This window comes from Hyalella azteca, unplaced genomic scaffold (assembly GCF_000764305.2).
Source record: "Hyalella azteca isolate HAZT.00-mixed unplaced genomic scaffold, Hazt_2.0.2 contig17676, whole genome shotgun sequence".
NCBI lineage: Eukaryota > Metazoa > Arthropoda > Malacostraca > Amphipoda > Hyalellidae > Hyalella > Hyalella azteca.
The window spans coordinates 193,052-218,265 of record NW_025947451.1 but is presented as its reverse complement, the minus strand read 5'-3'; the positions used below and the strand labels follow the sequence as shown (position 1 = coordinate 218,265).

General features: G+C 41.8%; 1 protein-coding gene across 1 annotated transcript in view; it reads left to right on the top strand.

Annotated features, from left to right (window-relative positions):
• LOC108676096 (NACHT and WD repeat domain-containing protein 2) overlaps positions 1-24,445 on the top strand; it is a 33,620-nt gene extending 9,175 nt beyond the window's left edge. The window contains exons 12-34 of the mRNA XM_018164135.1: positions 127-337; positions 4,118-4,219; positions 5,331-5,473; positions 6,232-6,378; positions 6,747-6,852; positions 7,223-7,395; positions 9,638-9,857; positions 10,638-10,763; positions 10,997-11,109; positions 11,572-11,680; positions 12,074-12,180; positions 13,764-13,953; positions 14,375-14,511; positions 14,922-15,033; positions 15,643-15,749; positions 16,224-16,370; positions 16,769-16,907; positions 18,252-18,404; positions 19,047-19,163; positions 19,447-19,533; positions 21,291-21,490; positions 22,673-22,862; positions 24,266-24,445. Coding sequence (XP_018019624.1) covers positions 127-337; positions 4,118-4,219; positions 5,331-5,473; positions 6,232-6,378; positions 6,747-6,852; positions 7,223-7,395; positions 9,638-9,857; positions 10,638-10,763; positions 10,997-11,109; positions 11,572-11,680; positions 12,074-12,180; positions 13,764-13,953; positions 14,375-14,511; positions 14,922-15,033; positions 15,643-15,749; positions 16,224-16,370; positions 16,769-16,907; positions 18,252-18,404; positions 19,047-19,163; positions 19,447-19,533; positions 21,291-21,490; positions 22,673-22,862; positions 24,266-24,445 — 3,316 coding nt within the window. The remainder of the gene's footprint in view (positions 1-126; positions 338-4,117; positions 4,220-5,330; positions 5,474-6,231; positions 6,379-6,746; positions 6,853-7,222; positions 7,396-9,637; positions 9,858-10,637; positions 10,764-10,996; positions 11,110-11,571; positions 11,681-12,073; positions 12,181-13,763; positions 13,954-14,374; positions 14,512-14,921; positions 15,034-15,642; positions 15,750-16,223; positions 16,371-16,768; positions 16,908-18,251; positions 18,405-19,046; positions 19,164-19,446; positions 19,534-21,290; positions 21,491-22,672; positions 22,863-24,265) is intronic.
• Positions 24,446-25,214: the final 769 nt, after the last annotated feature.

Genomic DNA, 25,214 nt, shown 5'->3' with positions numbered 1-25,214 from the left:
GGAACCTGAGTCAACCTTCTGCCTAAAGAGTCTTCAGAACTGAAGGTCCGGTGTGATGCCCAATGCCAGTAACTTGACTATACCGAGGTGACGTGGTCGTACTACAACTAAAACATCTTTGTACAGGAAGTGGATGTGTTCCGCTCATCGCGACCTCAACAACTACCAGTGGCGCGTGGTGAGCAACGCCATCAGCCACTGCTCGCTGCCCATCTTCGTGAAGCTGGTCTTCGCCGAGATCTGCAGGTGGCAGAGCTACAGCAAGCCACAGAGCACACTGCTCGCCACCAATGTCATGGACTCCATCATGATGCTCTTCGAGAAGATCGAGAAGCAGGTGCGAATTGTTGTGCTTCGAAGGGCTATTGTATGACTTCTGCATGCAGTTCTTTTGTGGTGAGCATCATTGGGTGCGGGGATACTAGACGCCCCAGCGCACCCAATATATATTGGCCACCAATCCCGTGGAATCCATAAGGTTCGTTCTTCGAATTGATCTGGAAGCAGGCTCTGTGTACGTGGTGTGCTGTTAAGGAACTTGTTAAGTTGTTGATGCTAAGTTGTGGTTATTACATGACTGGTGGCTCTTCTCTGTGGATAGACCTACCAATGGCCTACCGAAAACCCAGCAATACTTGACAAATTCACCCTTTGAGTTTTGAGTGACTCTCAATCCTCATTATCATTATCACCATCGTTATCACTTTCATCGTCACCATATGTTCTTTTTGATAAACTACAAAAACAAATAAATGAAAACGTATGTAAATTGTAAAAGCAGGATTTCCGACTAATCTGGTGTTCACCCAAATAAAGAAATTCATGTCCAAGCGGTACCATGAAGTTGCTCCCGAGCGCGACAATGGGGATGTTGTTTATTGCTCTCTTCCATATTTCGGCCCTGCATCCGAAACTATGTCAAGAGAGCTAAAACTTTTGTTTTCTAAGTATTGCGCAAATGTTAATCTTCGTGTCATATTGGTCAACCATTTTAAAATCGGTTCTTTTTTTAGGTACAAAGATACTCTCCCTGTGCATACTGTATGCGAGCGTCCCTATAGTTTATAAATATAGTTGTGCACGATGTGCATCTGCGTACGTCGGGATGACGTCTCGCAATCTTTATTCTAGGGGTCGCAGAACATAGGGGCAGGAGTTGTAGAACTGGTAACTTACTGTCGCTCCTACCTCATTCGGCTGTGCGGGTTCACGCCGAGCAGTGCGATGTTCCAGTTTCTGACAGTGACTTCAAAGTTTTAGCTTCCAGTTCCGGTGTTTCTGATTTGCGCATTTTAGAATCATTGCATATTTTTAAACAGAGGCCTAGTTTGAATTTAGCTTTTAGCTCTTACCCGCTTGAAATTGTAAATAGGTAGGTTTTGCAGCTTAGGATTTTCGTTGTATTCTTGACTTGTACTAATCACTGATTTATCTGTGTTCTAGAATTTTCGAACTGACGATGGAGCTGGACTCAGAAACGTTTTCTTTAAAGATACTATGAATTTTTGTGGAGTTTTCTTTGCTATTAAGTTTTTAGTGAATTTGCGATTCAATGAATTTTTGTGGAGTTTTCTTTGCTATTAAGTTTTTAGTGAATTTGCGATTCAAGCAAACGAGTGATATTATTACTTAGCACGTATCATTTTTTTAACATTGCTCTGCAATGTTAAAAAAATGGCAAAGTGTTAATAATAATGTAAATAAATGTTAATAATAATGTAAATAATAATGTAAATAAATAACAAATAACCACCATCTCCTAATCACCCACCCGTTTAAACCATACAAAGCCCTGATGGGTCCCCCCCTTCCCTCCCAACTCCAAACAGAATCCAATCACCTACAATCCACCCAAGCATGCGCTATGCGCCTTTTCGTCTTCTACTGTCCTTTCCATTTCCCCTTCTTCTTTCTGGCCACTCTGCGCCTCCTTTTGTTTTTCCACTCTTTCATAGTGGCACCGCAACAATAAGCTGTGGAATTTTCATTCTAAAAATCGATTTCCTTACAACCACAAACAGTACAGAGAAACTTACAAACACAGACATGGCAAGACCTCCTCAACATTTTTGAAACAAAAGTAGACTCCAAAAAATTTTCGCCTTCTCTAAAACGTTTGCTGCGCTCCAACACCAAATAAACCATCCAATATTTCACACACAACAGGGCACACCAGAACAAAAAGAACCCATCTTCCGGAAACACTGGCAAGACATATTCACATAGAACGACATAGACAACGAAGACTTTGACATTGAACACATTTACACCATACAAGACCAAGTCAACAACAATATACACCTCATTTCTCTACACAATACAGGTGACCTTGCAAGACTCCACCCAGTAGACTTCCCACCCATTACCATCAGAGAACTATACAATGCACACTAAAAATATTTAAACAGAAAGCCCCGGTCCCACAGGAATCACAACCCTCCAACTGAGACACCTACCTTATAAAACATGAAACAATACTTTCCATGCATTTTCAATCACTCCATCTCTTCTGGCTATTTACCCGATTAACTGAAACACGATATCATGATCTTCCTTCCCAAACGCAACACCGCACAACACCTAGTCTAAAACTACAGACCTATTTTAGTTTAACATATACACGGGAAGCTCTCGTATAAAATACTCAACAACAGCTTTTACACCCACCACCGCTCCCCAACACTCGAGTACACGTCATTTGCAAGGGACATTACACAAATAAAAACCGGACGATACCCATACATATATACGCAGCAAAACTGACACAACACGCCGTGCAACATATAAATACATTCGAAAATAAATAGCTCATCAAGACTATACACAACAAAGTTCATAATCATCCCCCTCTTGAGGCGAAATACATCTTAAATATTCATGGACAATACTAACTACCCTTCCACGAACAAAGAAACCATCTTCTGATTACACTTCATAATACACGATTTTAGATCCCATTTAAGAGAAGGAAAAGCAATAGCCCTCACAAATTTAATGCAAAACATTTTAACACCTCTTACCTAATGTAAAGCCCAATACCTCGCATTTGTTAGATCGTCTCTCATTTTACACCGCATAAACCCCTACACACCAGGTGCAAAACATCGAGTTCTCAACTGCAATAAAATAAAAAAACAATCCCTAAAATTCATCACAAACACACAATGGTCCAATTTCATATCTTCATGAACATTGCACGATCAATGCAACATACGCGTCATAAACAAAGTCCTCCACCAACAAGCTCGTAGAACATGGTTCACCATTAAAATACACAACCCCCTGCACTTCAACCAACTAACATTCGAGCAACTCATCACCCTCATTATCATTAACATAAAATCGCCATAAAAAAACGAAGTGCAGGTAAATAGAGTTATTAAAAATAATAATAAAAATAATAAGCTGTATTTTTATCTAAACTCAACCCGTGAATGCGGAAGCACAAAAATCCACCTCTCATTAATCAAAGCCCTGACGAGTTCCCTCTCATCTCCCACTCAACCCAAATCTAACCCATAAACCCAGACAGTCAAATTATGCGCAAAATGCCATCTTCATCTTCGACTGTCTTTTCTCCATTTCTCCTTCGTCTGTCTGGCCATTCTGAGCCACCTCTTGCTTTTTTATCTCTTTCCTAGTGGCACCGCGCCACCACCTTAAGTTAGTTAGTGTCTGGATTAGTTAAATTAGTTAGTGTCTGGGGATTAGTTAAGTTAGTTAGTGTCTGGAGATTACTTAAGTTAGTTAGTGTCTGGATTAGTTAAATTAGTTAGTGTCTGGGGATTAGTTAAGTTAATTAGTGTCTGGGGATTACTTAAGTTAGTTAGGGTCTGGATTAGCTAAATTAGTTAGTGTCTGAGGATTAGTTAAGTTAGTTAGTGTCTTGTGTTGTAGCAATTCGAGTAAGAGGAATCACTCTTGTGATTCTACGTATGCAATACACTTGTATTAAGTGTATTCAATACACTTAATACAAGAATTTTTAGTATGAATTACATTAAATTAAAAGTACTTTCCAACATTCCGTCTACATACAATGCAAACCCATAATGTTACATATTAAATGCATCTTTTAACGATGAAGAAAGTTCTGAAATGTTCATTTGATGGTCAGCACGGCCGCCTGATCGTGTTCCACGCCCTGGCCTACGTAACGGCCAGCAAGAGCGGCCTGTCCGAGTCAGAGATGGAGGACCTCATATCTCTCGACGATAAGGTATCTACTTCTAACGTAGTTACTTATTTAGCCTATATCTACTTCTAATGTAGTTACTTATTTAGCCTATATCTACTTCTAATGTAGTTATTTACATATTTAGTCTTTATCTACCTCATATCTCTCGACGATAAGGTAGTACCTACTTCTAATGTAGTTATTTATTTAGTCTTTATCTACCTCATGTCACTCGATGATAAGGTAGTATCTACTTCTAATGTAGTTATTTATTTAGTCTTTCTGTGCCTCAAATGCATTGGATTACTGAGTTTCTACTTATAATTATAATGTAGTTATTTATTTAGTCTTTATCTTACCTCATGTCTCTCGACGATAAGGTCTCTACTTTTAATGTAGTTATTTATTTAGTCTTTATCTACCTCATGTCACTCGATGATAAGGTCTCTACTTTTAATGTAGTTATTTATTTAGTCTTTATCTACCTCTAAATTACTAAGCTTCTACTTCTGCTGAAATTGATTTTGTTTTTCGGCTATCCTCTACTTCTACAGCATTTGATTACTAGGTCTCTATTTCTTCTGAATTATTTTATGAATCTCTACTTCAACTGTAATTGATTATTAGGTACTTTCCTCTCTTATGTATTATTCATGGGTTTTTAACTTTATTCAATAGCGTTTCTCTGTACTGAATTTTTTCATGTAGTTGCTGGGCATTTATTAGTTTTTAGTTCTGTGTCTTGAATTTGTGTTTATTTTAATTCCATTCCTTGAAATTTAAATCTAAATTTCTTGCTGTACTTGATTTTATAGTTTTTCATACGGTTTTCTTATGACCATGTTTTTTTCATGCAGAATTACTCTCGTTCTGTTATTGCTGGTTTGTGACTACCGTGCATATTCTCCTAATACCAAGCTGCGTCTTTACATGTCCTTTATGACGAGAAATATTATCCTCTACATGTACCAGTACCACATTGCCCTCAACTCAGGTACTTGACGACGTGTACCAGTACCACATCACCCTCAACTCAGGTACTTGATGACGTGTACCAGTACTACATGTACCAGTACCACATTGCCCTCAACTCAGGTACTTGACGACGTGTACCAGTACTACATGTACCAGTACCACATCACCCTCAACTCAGGTACTTGATGACGTGTACCAGTACCACATGCCCCCGGTACGTCGCATTCCGCCGCTTCTGTGGACGCGTATCAGCAGTGATCTGCCAGGGTACCTCGCGGACTGTGAGGCGGACGGTGTATCTGTGATGAACTGGTACCACAGGTACGTGCGCGGGTGTACGTGCATCAAACGTACGTTCATCACAGATACGTGACACGTTGTGCATGAGAACCTCAAGTGAATGTAGCTCATAAAGGTTTGCTACACTATGAATATATTGCATGTGTAATATTTATTTGGATTCATCATCAGAATAATTAGTGTTGGACCCACCATCAAAATAATTAGTGCATTCAAGGAATTTTAGAAAACACATTAAGCGTAATATTTAACATGAATTTAACGGGTCATCCGTAACCATGTCACGGTCATTATCATGAACACAGGCACTCGGTCGGGCAGTTCGTACAGTGTCATCACTGGCTTTAAGTTCCACGTCACCGACATACCCACAATTCTCAGCATGTCTATTACCTCATCATGTAACTCATTTTTCACCCTTATCCTAATATCACTCACTTTCTTCCTTCTACTTTCCTTCATGTATCCTATTTTTTAACATCATGTCCCTAGTTAGCGCATTTTCTCATTTATGGAAAATATGCACTATTGTGCTCGCCATGTCCGTCTGTCTGTCTGTCTGTCCGTCCGTCCGTGACCTCAAGTCTTCGTCGACGAAAAAATGCGTTCTCTGTCACTAACTGCAGTGAGTACTGAGTTACATTTTTCATATGTGCACTCCGAATTTGCGTCCTTCTCATTCTCCTCATGTGTTCCCCATCCCATGCCACTCATGTACTTCCTTCCCTCACGTCTCCTTGCCTTTGATCCTCCACTTTCCAAGCTCGCTTCCCCCACAGACAGTTCAAGGAGGCCGCGGTGAAGCGCTACTTCAACAACCAGAACATGGCTACGTATATCCACTCCATGGTGGCAGATTACTTCCTCGGAATCTGGGGGGGCGGTGTCCCCAAACCCTTCAAATACACGGAGATCCAGAAGCACAGGTCACTTGCATATACCCTTCATTATCGTTTCATAGATAAAAAATTAAGATTGAAGCCAGTTTATGCCATGGCTGTAACTTAGAATTAATAAATTATAGGATTAATAAATATATAAATAATAAAAAATAGGATTAATAAATATTTACATCCTGATTTACTAAGATGTAAATCAGACGCTGCCACATGTGCCGCCCAAGTCTAGGCAAGCACGTAAATCAGCCGCTCTATGTCCGCGTATGGTTATGATTTCCAATTCCGAGTCGGGCAGCTGCGTACGTCTTACATTATTGCAATTATTCTTATATTTTAGTTGAATGGGTTATTATTCGTTATTGCATGAGCTTCACTATCGTTGGTTCTTGCTGCAGGTTCAACTTGAAGAGCAAAGATGGCCTAGCAGACCGCAAGGTGCCACTGCAGCCGCTGGTCTACTACAACAAGGAGGGCAAAGTTACTCGCTACAACCTCAGAAAGGTTAGCCTGCTACCAAAAAAGAGGGTAAAGTGACTCGCTACAACCTCAGAAAAGTTAGCTTGCTACCAAAAAAGAGGGTAAAGTGACTCGCTACAACCTCAGAAAGATTAGCTTGCTACCAAAAAGAGGGCAAAGTGACTCGCTACAACCTCAGAGAGGTTAGGTTGCTACCAAAAAGAGGGAAAAGTGACTCGCTACAACCTCATGAGAATGGGTGGTACCTTTCTACACCGAAAAGGACAAGTCACCCGCTATACAACATCATTACTGCGAGTTGACCACTACAATCTCATGAAGGTGAGTAGTCAACCAAGGTGGTTGATTGCCCGAATATATTTTCACAGTGAACATATTACTCATATTTTCACAGTTCGGGGAGCTGCCCTACCACCTGGTCAGGTCTCAACGGTTTGACGACCTATTCAGCCACGTGCTCTTCAACTACCAATGGCTCCACGCGAAGCTTTCCTCGCGCCCCCTACAAGCGCTGCTCAGCGACTTCGAAGATGCGACCTGTCATATAGACAGCAGGGACCAGAACAGGTCAGCGGGTCCTGTCATATAGACAGCAGGGACCAGAACAGGTCAGCGGGTCCTTCATCTATTGCCCTCATCTATTGCCCTCATCTATTGTCCTCATCTATTGCCCTCATCTATTGCCCTCATCTATTGCCCTCATCTATTGCCCTCATTTATTGCTCTCATCTATTGCCCTCATCTTTGCCCTCATTTATTTCTCTCATCTATTGCCCTCATCTAATGCCTTCATTTATTGCTCTCATCTATTGCTTTCATATTTATCAAGGATTTATCGCCGATCCATCTTTTGTCCCGAAGACGCGAACAGGAGCAGAAGTGGAAGAGGTGAAAACGGCTTTTCTCTTCTGAACTTTTAATCGATTTGCTTAAGTAAGCCCAAGCATCGTATTTGATGTAATTTTAATTAAAGTTCTGCGTCCACTTTAACTAATAATTTCTCTTTAGTAATAACGCCGATTGTTACGATCGTCGTACAACAAACGATCATTTTTCAGTAGAGTGTAATTTTGCCTGAATTCATTTCATGTTTTTCAGCATGCCTTATGTATTCTATAGAAGAATTCTCCGTGTATTTAAAAAATTGTAATGTTATTCCATCCAAATGGCAACTACTCCATTCAATTATTCTCTTTGTATTCCAATTTGATTATCTATCTAATTTTTAATGTTTTTCCGAGCAGAATCCTGCACGATTTCGACTCCTACAATTTAATTAAACCAATTAATCTATTACATTGCTATTGTTGCAATTTCTACCGTATTCACCAATTACATAGCAGTTACTCGAATTTCTGATAATTTCAGCAATTTCGTAGCTATTATTCCAATTTCCAACGCATTCTTCAATTACGTAGCTATTACTCCAATTTGTAATCATATCGTCAATTTCGTAGCCTCATTGCTCCAATTTTTAATACTCCACTTACGTAGCTAGTGCTCAAATTTGTAACTATTAAGTCAATTTCGTATATATTTCTTCCATTTTTAACTATTTTTTCAACAGCGTAGCTATTCTTCCGATTTTTTAAAATTAGTATTTATATATTTCAGTTTTCCTTGTGTTTTTTTTTCTCCTCAAATGTGCGATACTTTTTGCCAAATTCCGTATTTATTTACAATCAATCCATTATTTATCCAATTGATAAAGTTTTTTTCAATGACAAAATCATTCATCTAGTCAGATTTTCCCTTGAATTTTATTCATTTTAATTCCAACACAAAATTTTCTCATTTATGCATATATATCAATGATTTTTTATGTACCAATGTCGTCTTTTGTGAAACATCATTTCAACATCATCATGATAAAAATTAATATTCGAGCTTAGGAAATGTTATTCACTCAGGCAAGAACTTTCTTCAAAGCTGTGATCACACGCCGAACGTTAAAATTCAAACTTAATTAAATGTTCAAACGATTGAATGTGAGCATCATGTCACAATTAAATGGTTCAATACTCCTCCCTGACATCATGTTCAGTAGGTTCTCAGTTACTGCAATACGCACTAAAAGACGCATTCCCATCTGAATCCCCGTCTCTGTACCATCTGAAAGTCGTCTTAGTTCCACCTGAGTGCTGTCTCAGTGCCATCTAAATCCAGTCTCGGTACCATCTGAAAGCCGTCTTAATTCCACCTGAGTGCTGTCTCAGTGCCATCGGAATCCCGTCTCGGTACCATCTGAAAGCCGTCTTAATTCCACCTGAGTGCTGTCTCAGTGCCATCTGAATCCCGTCTCGGTACCATTTGAAAGTCGTCTTAGTTCCACCTGAGTGCTGTCTCGGTGCCATCTAAATCCCGTCTCGATACCATTTGAAAGCCGTCTTAGTTCCACCTGAGTGCTGTCTCAGTGCCATCTGAATCCCGTCTCGGTACCATCTGAAAGCCGTCTTAGTTAGACCTGAGTTTTGTCTCAGTACCACCTGAATGCCATCGTAATGTCATCCTAGCGTCATCCGAATGATATTTTGAGGACAGAGCATCCAAGCACATATCCAATACAGGTAACAGGCATAATTAATAATACAATAATCGGATATCATTTGATACTTTACACCTTGCAATTGGTTATAAAACAGCCTTACATTACTTGACTCCTCACAATTAGCAAAACATTACACCTTAGGTTATTAGCTTTATGTCCAGTATACTTGACTTAGGTTACTTTACTTTAATTACTCATTTACTCCTTAGGTTACTTACATCGATGCACAATATAGGAAATAATAGGATGCTTGATACCCAGGGAGCTGATGCTGGTGGCAGACGCTCTTCGTCTGGGCGGCGCCATCTTGTCCTCGTACCCTGACATGCTGGCAGCTCAGCTGGTGGGTCGCCTGCTGCCTGAGATGCACAACAACCCTCATGTCAAGAGCCTCCTGCAGCAGTGTGATGAAGAGGGCATGATGCACTGTGCCCTCATGCCCTCATACCACTGCATGCACACACCAGGCGGTCCCCTGAAGGTAGGATGCCACTCCTACCACTGCATGCACACCAGGCGGTCCCCTGAAGGTAGGATGCCACTCCTACTACTGCATGCACACACCAGGCGGTCCTCTGAAGGTAGGATGCCACTCCTGCCACTGCATGCACACACCAGGTGGTCCTCTGAAGGTAGGATGCCACTCCTGCCACTGCATGCACACACCAGGCGGTCCTCTGAAGGTAGGATGACACTCCTACCACTGCATGCGCACACCAGGCGGTCCTCTGAAGGTAGAATGACACTCCTACCACTGCGTGCACACACCAGGTGGTCCTCTGAAGGTAGGATGACACTCCTACCACTGCATGCACACACCAGGCGGTCCTCTGAAGGTAGAATGACACTCCTACCACTGCATGCACACACCAGGTGGTCCCCTGAAGGTAGGATGCCACTCCTACCACTGCATGCACACGCCAGGCGGTCCTCTGAAGGAAGGATGTCACTCCTACCACTGCATGCACACACCAGGCGGCCCCTTGAAGGTAGAATTTACAATAAACCACATTATCTCTTGTTCATTGCAGAATTTAAGTTTTTATAGATTTTTAACCATTGAGTATCAAGGCTACTTCCGCTCTCTGCTCGTAGTTTGGTCTAAAAAATGTCGCTGCCGTTCTCTTACGATTATGTAATACTCCATGTCGGGTGATGTTGGTTCGATATCTGATATCACACGCTTAATTAATTAAGCTAATTAATGCACTCTACGTAATATTCTTTCGATAAATGAATTAAATTGAACCCCTGTCTCCAGTATTCACTGGAAGGCCACCAGTTCGCGGTGTTCGGCTTCTCCCTGACCAGCGACCTGCGCTACATCGTCAGTGTGTCGAACAAATTCATCACGTGGGACCTCGCCACGTCTGACCTCACCCGTCAAGTGAGTCATGCGTCAAGGAAGTGAGTCATGCGTGAAAAAAGTGAGTCATGCGTGAAGAAAGTGAGTCATTTGAATAAATATTTAGGTTATATGCGGAGGAAATGAGTCATACACTGAGAATTAGTCGCTGGTGCGTGTTGTGTCCACCTGCCAAGAGCGAAGTAGTTGCTGGTGCGTGTTGTGTCCACCTGCCAAGAGCGAAGTAGTCACTGACGACGATTGTTTCCCTCCAGGTTGTGCCGGAGATCGAAGGCATTCTCCAAGACCTGACGCTGTCACCTGATAACAAATTCGCCGTCGCCCACACCAACAACAACCTGGTGAGTCCTGTTGGTCAGTCGTGTAGGTCAGTCGTATTGGTGAGTCGTGTTGGTCAGTCGTGTTGGTCAGTCGTGTAGGTCAGTCGTGTTGGTGAGTCATGCATAGGTCAGTCGTGTACGTAGGTAGTTCGTGTAGATCACTCGTGTTTGTCAGTCGATTAGGTCAGTCGTGTAGGTCGTTCGTGTAGGTCAGTCGTGTTGGTGAAACATGTTAAGATAATGTTGACCAGTTACATTTTTGTGCTGAGGTGGTGCTGCTCACCACGTGTTTTGTGCTCAGGTGGTACTGCTCACCACGTGTTTTTGTGCTCAGGTGGTGCTGCTCAGCACGTGTTTTTGTGCTGAGGTGGTGCTGCTCACCACGTGTTTTTGTGCTCAGGTTTATATTATATTATATTATTGATATTAAATATCCAGTTCATATCAAACATCAATTTCAATACATAATTCTTCTAATAAGCTAAGGCTTCTATCTATGTGTTGAAAAGCGTTGATTTCGGCATCTACAGCAGCTGGGCGGTGTTCAACTTGAGAGGCCAGCTGGTAGACAAAGTTAAATCAAGTTGGGATGACGAGATCATCACCATGAAGTTCGAGGCAAGTTCTTACGTCTACAACTTTCATTAAGTTACCTTAGAGTGGCTAAAAGTTTCGTGAAACTTTAACTTTTCGTGTGGGCGTATAAATGCCTTAAAATTCAAACAATAAAGTCATAAATTTTACATTAAATCTGAAATTAACCTTTAACAGAAAGTTGTCTCGAGATTTGCCATGAAATTGTATATACTTGCAACTAACTTTTTTAAACTTTGCATAAATTTAACGCGGCATACCATAATTTTTTTGCATGAATATCATGTCTACAGACATATGAATATTATTATGAATAATAACATAATGACTATTATGCTGCATGAATATTTTTTTACTCAATAACGCTTAATGTAATTTTTTATTAAATAACGCTTAATGGATGTATTTCCTGCTCAGACTCTGCAGGAGTACACGGCCATCACAGTGAGCAGCAGCGACTGCAGAGCCTTCACTCAGCACACCGTCACCGCCGCTGCAGAGCTCCAGCCTCTGCTCTTCTACGAGTATTTGACCGGTTATATAGTTATATTTATTTATATATATATAAATATTTATGTTGTAGATGAAGTTACATAGTTAATTAATGTTTAGTGTGGTGAATGTAATTGTATAATTAATAAATATTTATGTGGTAGATGTAATTATATAATTAATATGAAAATGATATGAAAATGTTCCTCTTTTATAATTAATAAATGTTTAGTGGAGTAGATGTAGTTATATAGTTAATTAATGTTTAGTGGAGTAGATGTAGTTATATAGTTAATAAATGTTTAGTGGAGTAGATGTAGTTATATAGCTAATTAATGTTTAGTGGAGTAGATGCAATTATATAATTAATAAATGTTTAGTTTAGACTGTTTAGTAGATATAATTACATACTTAATAAATATTTAGTGTAGCAGAGGTAATTGTATAATTAATAAATATTTTGTGTAGTATATGTAGTTATATGAGTAATAAATATTTAGTGTGGTGAATGTAATTGTATAATTAATATATATTTAGTGTAGTTAGATGTAATTATATAATTAATAAACATTTAGTATAGTAGATGTAATATGGTCAAGGGAAGGGTTGTCAGCAATACAAATGTTCTATTCCTGAGCAAATAACTTTTGCCCAAACTGTCAGTAGTGAGTTAATTGTGTTGTTGTGTTGTGTGTATTATACACAACACACAGAACGACACAAAACCCAAAACTTAACAGAGTTCAATTCAATGTAACAACCAATTATCAGATTGTTATATTTAATTAAAGCGGTTGGCTATCAAGTTCTAAATGGTAGTGTCAACTTCTATATGATAGGGTCAAGTTCTAGATGGTAGTGTAAAATTGTAAACGGTAGTGCAAAGTTTTAGATGGTAGTGTAAAATTCTAAACGGTACTGTAAAGTTCTAGATGGTAGCGTAAAATTGTAAACGGTAGTGCAAAGTTCTAGATGGTAGTGTAAAATTCTAAACGATAGTGTAAAGTTCTAGATGGTAGTGTAAAATTCTAAACGGAACTGTAAAGTTCTAGATGGTAGCGTAAAATTGTAAACGGTAGTGCAAAGTTCTAGATGGTAGTGTAAAATTCTAAACGATAGTGCAAAGTTCTAGATGGTAGTGTAAAATTGTAAACGGTAGTGTAAAGTTCTAGATGGTAGTGTAAAATTGTAAATGGTAGTGTAAAGTTCTAGATGGGATTTTTAAGTTCCATATGGTAGTGTCAGGTTCTAGATGGTAATGTCAAGTTCTAGATGGTAGTGTCAAAGTGCTACTATCGTTACCGTGAAAATGGTTAAAAATTTTTAAAATTTTCAATTGCGAATTTCAATTGAGAAAAAGCTCAATTGAGCTTATATAGTTACCGGTAAATATTTCAATTGAGTTTTTATTTTTGCCTTCAGGAAATTCAATGGTGCTCTTGTGGTTACCGTTGAGAAGTTCAATTGTATATTTGTTGTTACTATTAAGAGATTCGATTGTGCTTTTGTAGTTACAATTAAAAGGTCCAATTGGGTTTTTATGATCGCATTTAAGTTCGTTGACTCTTCCTTGTATTTTTGCCGTTGAAAATTAAAATTTAATTTTGCTGAGCAGCGCGCAGTGCAGAGGAGCGTCTGCACAGGAGGTCTATTGCTGTACAGCAGACCACGCTGTGTGTCTGCACAGGAGAGCAGACTCTGCATGGCAGCGTGTACAGACTATGAACAATGAGACGCCTCTTCTGCAGCTGCAGCTTGCGTACGACCTGCAGACTTTGGTGGGGACTACCATGAACGGGTTCAAGGTGCGTGGTGGTTACCTAGAGGGTAGTGACCTAGAGGGTGGTGACCTAGAAGGTAGTGACCTAAAGGGTAGTGACCTAGAGGGTAGTGACCTAGAGGGTAGTGACCTAGAGGGTAGTGACCTAGAGGGTAGTGACCTGTAGGGCAGTGACCTAAATCGTAGTGACCAAGGTGTGTGGTAGTGACCAAAGACGTAATTTTAACGAAATATGGATAAAATTGTAATGAATCGACGTCTTGAGACGAAGTAAAGTCCTTAGGTGAGAAAAATCTAATATTAATTAGAAGTTTATCAAAACAAGTATGACTGTTTGAGCCTTCAAAATGTTTGAGTACTTTTGTACTTTATGTTAAGTGGATTAAATTGTCCGTAATGTTTACAAATTTGTTAAGTATGGATTACACCTGCACAAAACCCTACAGGTGTGGGAGGTGCAGGAGGGGGGGCAGGTGTGGGGGCTACAGCTGCCCCATGGAGTGAGGAACATCAGCACGCGCCCCATGACCTCCAACTGCTGCGTCCTCTCCAACGGCAGGGAATACGCCGTCGCCGGCGTCAGGTGAGCCGTCGCCGGCGTCAGGTGAGCCGTCGCCGGCGTCAGGTGAGCAGTCGCCGGCGTCAGGTGAGCTGTCAGGTGAGCCGTCGCCGGCGTCAGGTGAGCCGTCGCCGGCGTCAGGTGAGCCGTCGCCGGCGTCAGGTGAGCCGTCGCCGGCGTCAGGTGAGCAGTCGCCGGCTCACCTGACGCCGGCGAATTGAAACCTGAATTGTTTGAATGTGAATTTTAGGCTACTAATTGTTTGTTTGACTGACGATGGAGCTGGACTCCGAAACGTTTTCTCTTATAAGAAATGGTGAACTTTTTGGCTATTTTCTTTACTTTTAAATTCCTGTAAATTCACGGCTGTTATCTGTTATCACTACTATTATCTGTTATCACGGCTGTTATCACATCACGGCTGTTATCTGCAGGAAGAGCCTGTACGTGTGGACGCTGCAGGACGGGCGTCTCGTCAAGGAACTCGACGCGCACTTCGGCAGGATCATCAGCATGGCCGCCCTCACCGTCCGGGACTGGAACTCCGTGAGTGGTCCCGTACCGGGTCTATTATCTCCGAGCCCTTATATCGGGTCCCGTACCGGGTCTATTGTTTCTGAGCCCTTATATCGGGTCCCATATCTTGGGTCTCTTATCTTGGGTTCCTTATCTCAGGTTCTTCATCTCTGGTCCCATATCTCGGGTCCCTTATCTTGAGTCCTTTATCTAGGGTCTTTTTCTTGGGTTTCATATTTAAGGTCCCATATATCTCGAGTCCCTTATCCTGAGTCCCATATCTCGGGTCCCTTATCCTGAGTCCCATATCTCGGATCCCTTATCCTGAGTCCCATATCTCGGGTCCCTTATCCTGAGTCCCATATCTCGAGTCCCTTATCCTGAGTCCCATATCTCGTGTCCCATATCCTGAGCCCCATATCTCGGGTCCCATATCCTGAGTCCCATATCTCGGGTCCCTTATCTAGGGTCCCTCACATCTCGAGTCCCTTATCTAGGGTCCCTCACATCTCGGGTCCCTTATCTAGGGTCCCTCACATCTCGGGTCCCTTATCTAGGGTCCCTCATATCTCGGGTCCATATGATCCCTCACGTCTGTCCTCCATGTTACCACTAAACCCCCCCCCCCTCTCTCTGCAGGTCATCACCTCCTCCCTCGATCGCTCCGTCAAGGTCTGGAACATCAACAACATCTTCGAGCAGGTGCACGTCATCGACCGACACGAGCTGCAGGTCGACCACATCAGGTCAGCAGGTCGGCCACATCAGGTCAGCAGGTCGACCACATCAGGTCAGCAGGTCGGCCACATCAGGTCAGCAGGTCGGCCACATCAGGTCAGCAGGTCGGCCACATCAGGTCAGCAGGTCGGCCACATCAGGTTAGAAGGTCGGCCACATCAGGTCAGCAGGTCAGCATATATCCTAGCCCGCATTTTGTTATCGTACGATCATAGGTATAGTGAGCTTCCTTGTTGTCATCATTACGGTTGTTTTCGTGGCCTTTAACCTCCTTGTTATCGCTGTTCTCATCCTCCATGATATCGCTGTTCTCAGCCTCCTTGTTATCGCTGTTCTCAACCTCCTTATTATCGCTTTCTTAACCTCCTTGTTATCGCTCTTCTCAGCCTCCTTGTTATCGCTATTCTCAGCCTCCTTGTTATCGCTGTTCTCAGCCTCCTTGTTATCGCTGTTCTCAGCCTCCTTGTTCTCACTGTTCTCAGCCTGTCCCCGACGCAGCCGCTGGCGGTGACCGTGACGCGTAACTGCGTCGGTCTCTGGAACCTCAGACTCGGCAAACTCACCAGCAAACTCGCCGACTCACCCCTGGGCGCCATAGTCACCCATGCTGAGATCACCAGTGACTCTAGGTGAGTCCCCTTTGGATTCTAGGAGATGCATACGTCCAAAAGAGACCATTTATTCTAATTAAATGTGGTTCTAGCAGAAGTCAAAGCCCGTAGCTAGATGACGGGGAAGTCCATAAGATAACTATTACTAGATAAGATGAATGTCATTGCGATCACAGCATCTATTACTAGATGACGTGAGCGTCCATAAAATAATAAAACCTATTACTAGATAAGATGAATGTCAAAGAGATAGCAGCATCTATTGCTAGATGACGTGAATGTCTATAAACTAATAAAACCTATAACTAGATAACATGAATGCCAAAGAGATTGTAACAACTATTTATAGATGACGGGCACGTCCATAAGCTAATAAAACCAATTACTAGATGTACAACCTTATACGTCGGTTGCAGGTACGTCGTGTCCACGGAATCAGGCAACGTACTCATCTGGAACGTCAAGACGTTGTCGGTGCAGTTCAGGGCCCCACAGCGCGGCGTCGTGCAGCTCCTCATCATCGACGGCGACACCAAGTTTCTGGCCATCTGTCGGGTACGTCGTTTCGTCGGGTACGGTGTTACGACCAGCTGTCGGTTACGTCGTTACGTTCAGCTGTCGGGTACGTCGTTGCGGTCATCTGTAGAGCTCATCGTTTCAAATGCGGCGAAAATAACATAGATCAAGATTCTTGAATTCATTATTTACCCGCTTTTTAGCGCATTTTCTCATTTATGGAAAAGATGCACTATTGTGCTCGCCATGTCCGTCCGTCTGTCTGTCTGTCTGTCTGCCTGTCTGTCTGTCTGTCCGTCCGTCTTTCTGTCCGTCCGTGACCTCAAGTCTTCGTCGACGAGAAAATGCGCTCTCTGTCACTCACTGCAGTGAGTACTGAGTTACATTTTTTTAAATTGAGAAGATCCTGAAAATGTACAAAAATGTCCATTTTCATTATAAGATTATTCATTATTATTTTCATAATTTGAGACCTGCCATTCAAGTTTATTTGTTTCAAGTTTTCATATTCTCGCACGTAATTATATTTTTTTGTGAACCATGAAAGTGAAAAAAATTCAATTCAAGACTTCAAGACTTATGTGTATGCCGCGTATGGAATTAATGTTCTCAGACACAAATCCTAACAAACATTATACCTTTAAATATTCTATTACATAAATAAATTGAAGACAGTGTTACTTGGTGACCAACTACGCATTTTAGTATTTAAAAACCATCATTTCGGCTTCTCCGTGTTCCAATTCAGTATAAAATAGAACCCCTCTGTCAAAGTTTTCTCTGATTTAGCTCGCTATTCGATGGTGAACTTATCTATTTTCAAAATGAGCTTCAGCAGGGCTTCTGTGTCCGCATTTTGTTTTATTCTGAAGGTGACTTACATTACCTAAGGAATACGTATTGAAAAAAATGCTTATAAAGTAACATGATTATAAATTGTTTCAAATCCCTTTTATTTATGTAAATATATGCTGAACATGAATTTTATTAGAGTGAGTCAAAATGGAATTAAAGCACGCGTATACGCATTATTAAAATTTCTGTTCTTATCGATATATTATGCCCAAAAACTAGGTCTCAGCAATAAATGAAAGCTTTGTTAATAACACTTTCATATTAGTCGTCACTGATTCATACATACTAATTTTCCTCCATTCTTGAACACCCGACCTACTCTAGACCTTCCAGTCTGGATTCCTTGTATCATTTGACTCAAGCAAATATTCAAGATTAAATTCCATCAAATAAGTCAATTAAATATTCGTACTCATTTAAATTAGGATTAAAGATAATGATTGATAGTGTTAAGTAGAAAGTTAATAGGATTAGCATGATGAATAAGCTAAATTGAAGGAAATATGAGTAAAATGTGTGCCGTTGCAGAGCTCAGGCGAGGACGTGTGCCACGTGGTCGCCCGCTGCCTGCCCTCCGGCGATCTCCTGTACGAACTCGCCTGTCCCTTCAGACTCTTCAAGCTGCCCTGCGTGTCTGCAGACGGTCTGCTGCTGCTGGTGCCGTCTGCAGACGGCATGAAGGTAGGTATTGCGTGCACGCTGCAGACGGCATGAAGGTATTAAATTGAATTATTTCTAAAAATGAAATTAATTTATTCATAAACGTTACTTTACTTGTTTTAATACATTTTGTGCTTTTTTTGCGAGTGAGCGCAAAGCGGCAATGAATTGTTGCACAATGGGATAGCTAACCTGGCAGGATTAAAGATTAAATTTGTTCCAGGATTTTGTTATATATTTAAAAACATTAAAATGCAAATAATAGAATAGCACTCCCGAAACCCTAATTTTCTTCTTTCGTTTTAAAATGACTGTTTTAACATGATTAAACGCGACCGAAAAAGGATATTGCTTGTAGCACCGCGCAACGTCCGTATAACCGCAACAAAGGTCGGGTGTGGCGTCGCTGCAGCGCCGCTGCGCAGCTAATATAACGGCGCCAAAGCGGTCTTATTTGCTCCGAAGTGGCGCTGCTGTAACCGCAAAAACAGCGCCAAAGAAGTCTCTCCGGCGCTGCCGTGGCTATGTCGAGTCGGCAACTGGACCTGTGTAAAAGCGTGTGGAATGTTGCCGGCTTTTTCTTTAACAGAAAAGTCATGATTGACAGATTGTGTATTCGTGCGAGTGATATATCATGTATTAACTTCACGACTTGCTTAACAGGACGTACTCTTCGTTTACCACGCCAAGACGGGTACACTGCTGCACAAAATGGTACTCAAGTATCCAGGGTACAAAGACTTCCACGCCCTGGTGCCCATGCCTAACAGGCCTACACAGGTGACCTACGTGATAATAATAAATAAATGATTATAAACTTCAGACCTATCATTCAGTGAATCCAAATATCATGTCAGACACAATTATCTGACATTACGATATGCAACTTTTAGGTGATAACAATCAACCTAACGTTTCCATTCCATTGTATAAATATAAATCCGTTTAAATGCTTCATACATGCAAGCAGAAATATATATTTTCTTGGTATTTGTATAGTTCAGGTATGGTAAATATTTACGTGTTTTGATACATGACGCGTGTTACCTGCCACGTGCTGCAGGTCGCCCTCATTGACCCCGACAAAGGGAACATCGTCGACGTGCGCACCAAAAAATTCATCCGATCCATCCACAAGTGGGGTGGCAAGGTGGGTTACGAGTGGGTGAGAAGGTGGGTTGCGAGTGCGTACGGCAAAGTGTGTTACGAGTAGGTGAGAAGTTGGGGACGACAGGTGGGTTACGTGTGGGTGAAAAGGTGGGTTATGAGTGGGTACGGTAAGGTGGGTTACGAGTGGGGACGGCAGTTTAGATAACGAGAAACCAATTGAGGATAACAACCTTCTGATCAAATTACCAGGCCGTAATGAAAGAAAACGCATCATGAACCATATGAACATTCCCATTTATATCACTATTCTGGAAATAACGTCTGAACACATTCTAGGGTCTAGGCGGATTAACAAGTGTTTCATGACATCTTGCCGCCTCTCAAATGTAAGGTGTTATTCTACGTCGACCTCGTACAGATAGATACCGGGACAGCATCCGACTTTCATTTTCCAGAGATCGAGTTTGCTTGTCTATGACAGCCTCAATGGCATCTTTGATCTGGTATGGTGGTCATAGAATCTCGCCCTGTAGTAGTCGGTTGAATCTATTCAAAGCTTGAATCACGTATTTTAAGTAGGCGGGACTGCATTGAATCAGCTACCAGATATCCTGCAACAATTGTTTCCTTTTCTCATTTTGAAAGACCTTAACTATTGTCCGGTATCAATCTGGCGTCTCATTCTATTCATTGCCATTATATTCTACGATTAAACATCGGTAATTGAGGCGAAACATTCACTAGATGTGGCAGAGATTGATGGAAAAGTACTAGGCCTGAGTCGGCATAGACAATATCTCGTGACTGATCACGCGATCAAGCCATCAGTTACTCGCGGCCTAATTACTAAGGTTTCCAGCCTTTTATAGAATCACGGCTTCCGCCCACTACTGAGGTCTTGATCGCGTGATCTGCCACGTGATGTTGTCAATGCTGACTCAAGTCTAGTACGTTTCCATCAATCTCTGTCACATCTAGTGAATATTACGTCTCAATTACAGATGATCTAATCTTAAAATATAATTATAGTGAATAGAACGAGACGCCTAATACACCGGACACTATCAACAATTCATCTATCAGTTAAAAATACACTATCAAGAATATTACCTCTGCAGGTTAACAGCACACAGATGTCTTGGTGAGGTCTCAGTGGGCAGATTTCATGTCTTAGGGCAACATACAAAAAAATCATGGTGTTCAGTTCTACTCTTTTCATTAGGTTGACGATGCGTACCAAAGTTTAATTTTCAATGTGATTTAGAAGGCAACAAGAAGCGTCTTGGGAACCATAGCCTCAATGCGGAGCATACATTGTGTTGTATTGACTTCCAAATTCTTCCTCTTGACCAGTGGCAAATCTTGACTTCGGGCCGAACATGCTAGATATTCCTTTCCAAAGATATGTATTGTAGCATTTGTTCGCTATAAATGAGATTTCTGACTGTTCTAAATGTAGAAAATCATTATATTTGCGATTCTTTTACATATTGCATCATGGGCAGGTATTTCACTAAAAATTCAGTTAACTTCGATTTCGGCAAGATCAATATGGTGCGCAATTTGGGTCCTCCATCCCCTCCCCCCATAAAAAGGCTCATGATCCATAGTTAAGGGCCATGGCCTACGATTTGAAAACCATAACTGGCCACTATTGTGGAGTGATAAAATGGATAAGAGAATTTGTACGAGTAGGTTGTCAAAATTGGCGAATGGGTGGTTCACAAGTTGGGGTGCTAACATTGTTTGTTATATTACTTATCTAAAAAAATATCATTAGTATTTTCTATTTATCAGGTGACAAGCGACGGTCGTTACGGCCTCTTCGCCCCCGCTCGAGGAGGACTGGAACTGCTGGAGCTCCGACACGGGACGTCGGTGCGGACGCTGATACCTCGGGTGGCCGAAGGGGTGTTCACTGTCATCTGCATGTTCACCAAGACCGACGAATACGTCCTCTACTACCACGGCGGGAGGAAAACCATTCGGGTGTTCAGGTGAGGAAACGTTCTCTTCTAACCGCGGGGGAGGAAAACCATTCGAGTGTTCATGCGGTGAGGCAACGTCTTTTACTAAGAGGGGGGAAAGAAAAACATTAGGGTTCTCAGGTGAGGAAGCGTCCTCTACTACAATAGGGGGAAGAAAGCCATTCGGGTGTTCAGGTGAGAAATCATCCTCTACCACCACGAGGGGAGGAAAACCATGCGAGTATTCAGGTGCGGAATCGTCCTCACCTGAAGCGGGTATATGAAAACCATTCTAGTGCTCAATTAGGGCATGAAGTTTGGCGCTAGATGTAGGCAGTATCTCATACTAGCCCAAGGGGATATCGACTATTCGTGTGTCTATAGGTGGGGCAAATGGTCTCGGTGACCAGACGTTCCCCGGCAGTGAGAGTAAGTTCCCAGTGTCAGAATATGCTTCATTAATGGTGTTCGCTGATGTCCAGTGATGTCCCTAACACCGCTGCGCATCATTGCGCTCAGTTGTGTTCAGCACAACTGAGCAATGTTCAGTCTTGAAATGCCAAGCACCTTACGGACCAGCCAATAAGGCGAGCAGTTATCTCAATCAATCGTCAGTTATGGAAAGATCGGGTTCCAAAGGCCGGATCCCTTGTGAATCAAGTCACGAAAAGTACCCGAATCGGCGACAGGCCATGGGCCTATTTCTTCAATGCGACACTTCCATTCTATTTTATTCTAACACCGCCGCTGTTCGCAGGGTGGCGGACGGGACGATGATCGCCAATAGTAACTGACCAGATGTTCCTCGGTAGTGAGAGCAGGTTCCCAGCGGCACAAAGTGCTTCATTAATGTTGTTATCGCTGATGTTAAGTGATGTCCCAGTGATCAGGGGCCATACTTTCAAAACTAGCTAAGTGAACGTAAGTACTAACGTTCTATTTTCTTGTCTATGATTGGTGGATTTTGCTTGAAAGGCCGTCAATGATTGGCTGATGAACTAACGATCTCTTAACTTTTTTTGGAAGTATGGGCGCTGGAGCCATACTTTCAAAACTAGCTAAGTGAACGTAAGTACTTACGTTCTATTTTCTTGTCTATGATTGGTGGATTTTGCGTGAAAGAACGTCAATGATTGGCTGATGAACTTACGATCTCTTAACTTTTTTTGGAAGTATAGGCCCAGTTGCGTTCAACACCGCCGGTGTTCGCAGGGTCGCGGACGGGACGATGATCGCCAACTACCGCGTCCAGGCCGAGCTGACGGGCATAGCGTGCAGTGTGGACGGCGCCAACGTCGTCCTGGGGACGGTGGACGGCTGCGTCACCTGTCTAACCATTGTCGACCCTATCAACCCGTCCAGCCGTCACATACTCGCTCGTCTGCCGTCCCGTGACCTGAAGGTCAGTCCCGTGACCTGGAGGTCAATCCAGTGACACTAAGGCTAGTCCCGTGACCTGAAGGCCAGATCCGTGACCTGAAGGCCAGCCCCGTGACCTGAAGGTCAGTCCCGTGACCTGGAGGTCAGTCCCGTGACACTAAGGCTAGTCCCGTGACCTGAAGGCCAGATCCGTGACCTGAAGGCCAGTCCCGTGACTTTAAGGTCTGTCCCGTGACCTGAGGGTCAGTCCCGTGACACAAAGGCTAGTCCCGCGGCACTGAGGAAAGTTCCGTGACACCAAGGTAAGTCCCGTAACATGTTTCACTTTACAGCAAATTTTAAACTGTGCATCGCAATTTACGCTGTGAAGAACACGTAACGCAGTGCAGCACATGCTTAGCTGTATACTTGTGTGTAGCACATAATGCGCTGACATTGAAGGTATTAATGGTTCCCAATCACTTTCAATTATTAAATATTAATGCAGTGACGGTTAAGTATAGTATCAATGAGATTGGTTGTGTCTGAATTAGGTCTCCGATGAAAATTTCCGCTATAAGTTCACAACTGTGCAGGATTGTATATATGTCAGGTATATTGTGTTTTGTTGTTACTAAATTACGTAATTAACCTATATAACTGTCCAAAATACGTTATGACCTTCAAATTCGACAAAAAAGTTAAACTTACAACTGTGCAGTGACGGTAAAAATTTCAAGTTCTTAATTTATTCATTTCGTAATAAGGCAGTTAACAGTTAACTGTTGGAGCTGAAGGCTGCATTTAAACTAGGTTCTGTTTAAAAATATACAGGGATTCTAAAATTCGTAGGTCAGAAATACCGGTCATGAAAGCTAAAACTCTACAATCACTCTCCGACACCGAACATTAATTGCACTGCTCGACTTGGACGCGCACAGCTGAATGAGGAGGATGCTCAAGTAATGTTCCCGTTCTAAAACTTCTGCCCTAATGCTCCGCCAGCCTAGTGCAAAAATTGCGAGACTTCATACCGACGCACGCTGATGCGCACTGCGCACAACTGTATCTATATACTAGGGACGAACGCATAAAAAGCGGGAGAGTATCTTTATGCTTGAAGAACGAGCCGATTTTAAAGTTATTCACCAACACTACGTGCAGATTGACATTCGGAAGATATTTGTTGAACAAAACTTTCAATTCCATAACCAGTGTCTCATTTTTTGTTCTTTTCCCTACTTCGGCAGAGCATCTGAGACTAAGGCTAAGGAATTGAAAGTTTTGTTCAATAAATATCATGTTATGCACCGAGTAACATGTGCTGCACAGTGTAACATGTGCTGCACAGTGTAACTTGTACTGCACAACGTAACATGAGCTGTACAACGTACCATGTTCTGCATACTGAAACATGTGCTGCAAAGCGTAACATGTACTGCACAGCGTAACATGTGCTGTACAATCATCAGCTGCACAGCCTCGCTGCCACCACCTGAACTGCCACTCATCAGCTGCACAGCCTCGCTGCCACCACCTGAACTGCCACCCATCAGCTGCACAGCCTCGCTGCCACCACCTGAACTGCCACCCATCAGCTGCACAGCCTCGCTGCCACCAGCTTAAGTGATGCATGTAAAATCTCTCATTGTTGCAAAAAAAACTATTTCTGCAACGAGAAAAAAAAAATAAACTTGATTGTGCAAGCAGTTTCATTTCCCTTTATTGGAACTTCAGCAGGGATCGGCATTCGCTCTGAAATCGCAATTTCACGTAATTTTTTTAACCTTACTAAAGTTTGCCATACAGCTCATTCCTTAACTAAAGTTCAGATTTATCTTGTGACGAAATATTTCGGTGCGTTAATGTCATACTCAGAATAATTGGTTATTCATCAATAATTTCTATGAATTACTCATGTTATATTCTCGCATCGAAATGTTAGTTAGAAGTTATTGGATTCATTGCCAAAAATTTTATTATTTACATGAACATAAAATATGTAACTTTCAATTAAATCTCCGTAAACCAAGTGTTCAAAACATCGTCTCAGCCTATAAGGCTTTACCATTGCATTCATTTACCAACACAATAATTTTCCAATTCATCTTCATTTATTTCATTTACCAACATTTTCATACATTCACTGACCTCACAAAGCTGAGGACGCCGCTACACATTCATTAGTGGTCAATTTCATTCATGAGTGAAGAACTTACCATATTAGTAACCAATTTCATAAATTCTTAACAAATTTCGTACATTCTTAACAAATTTTATATATTCTTAACAAATTTCACACATTCTTAACCAATTTCATGCATTCATTTCAAATTCCATACATTCTTAACAAATTTCATACATTCTTAACAAATTCCATACATTGCTAACAAGT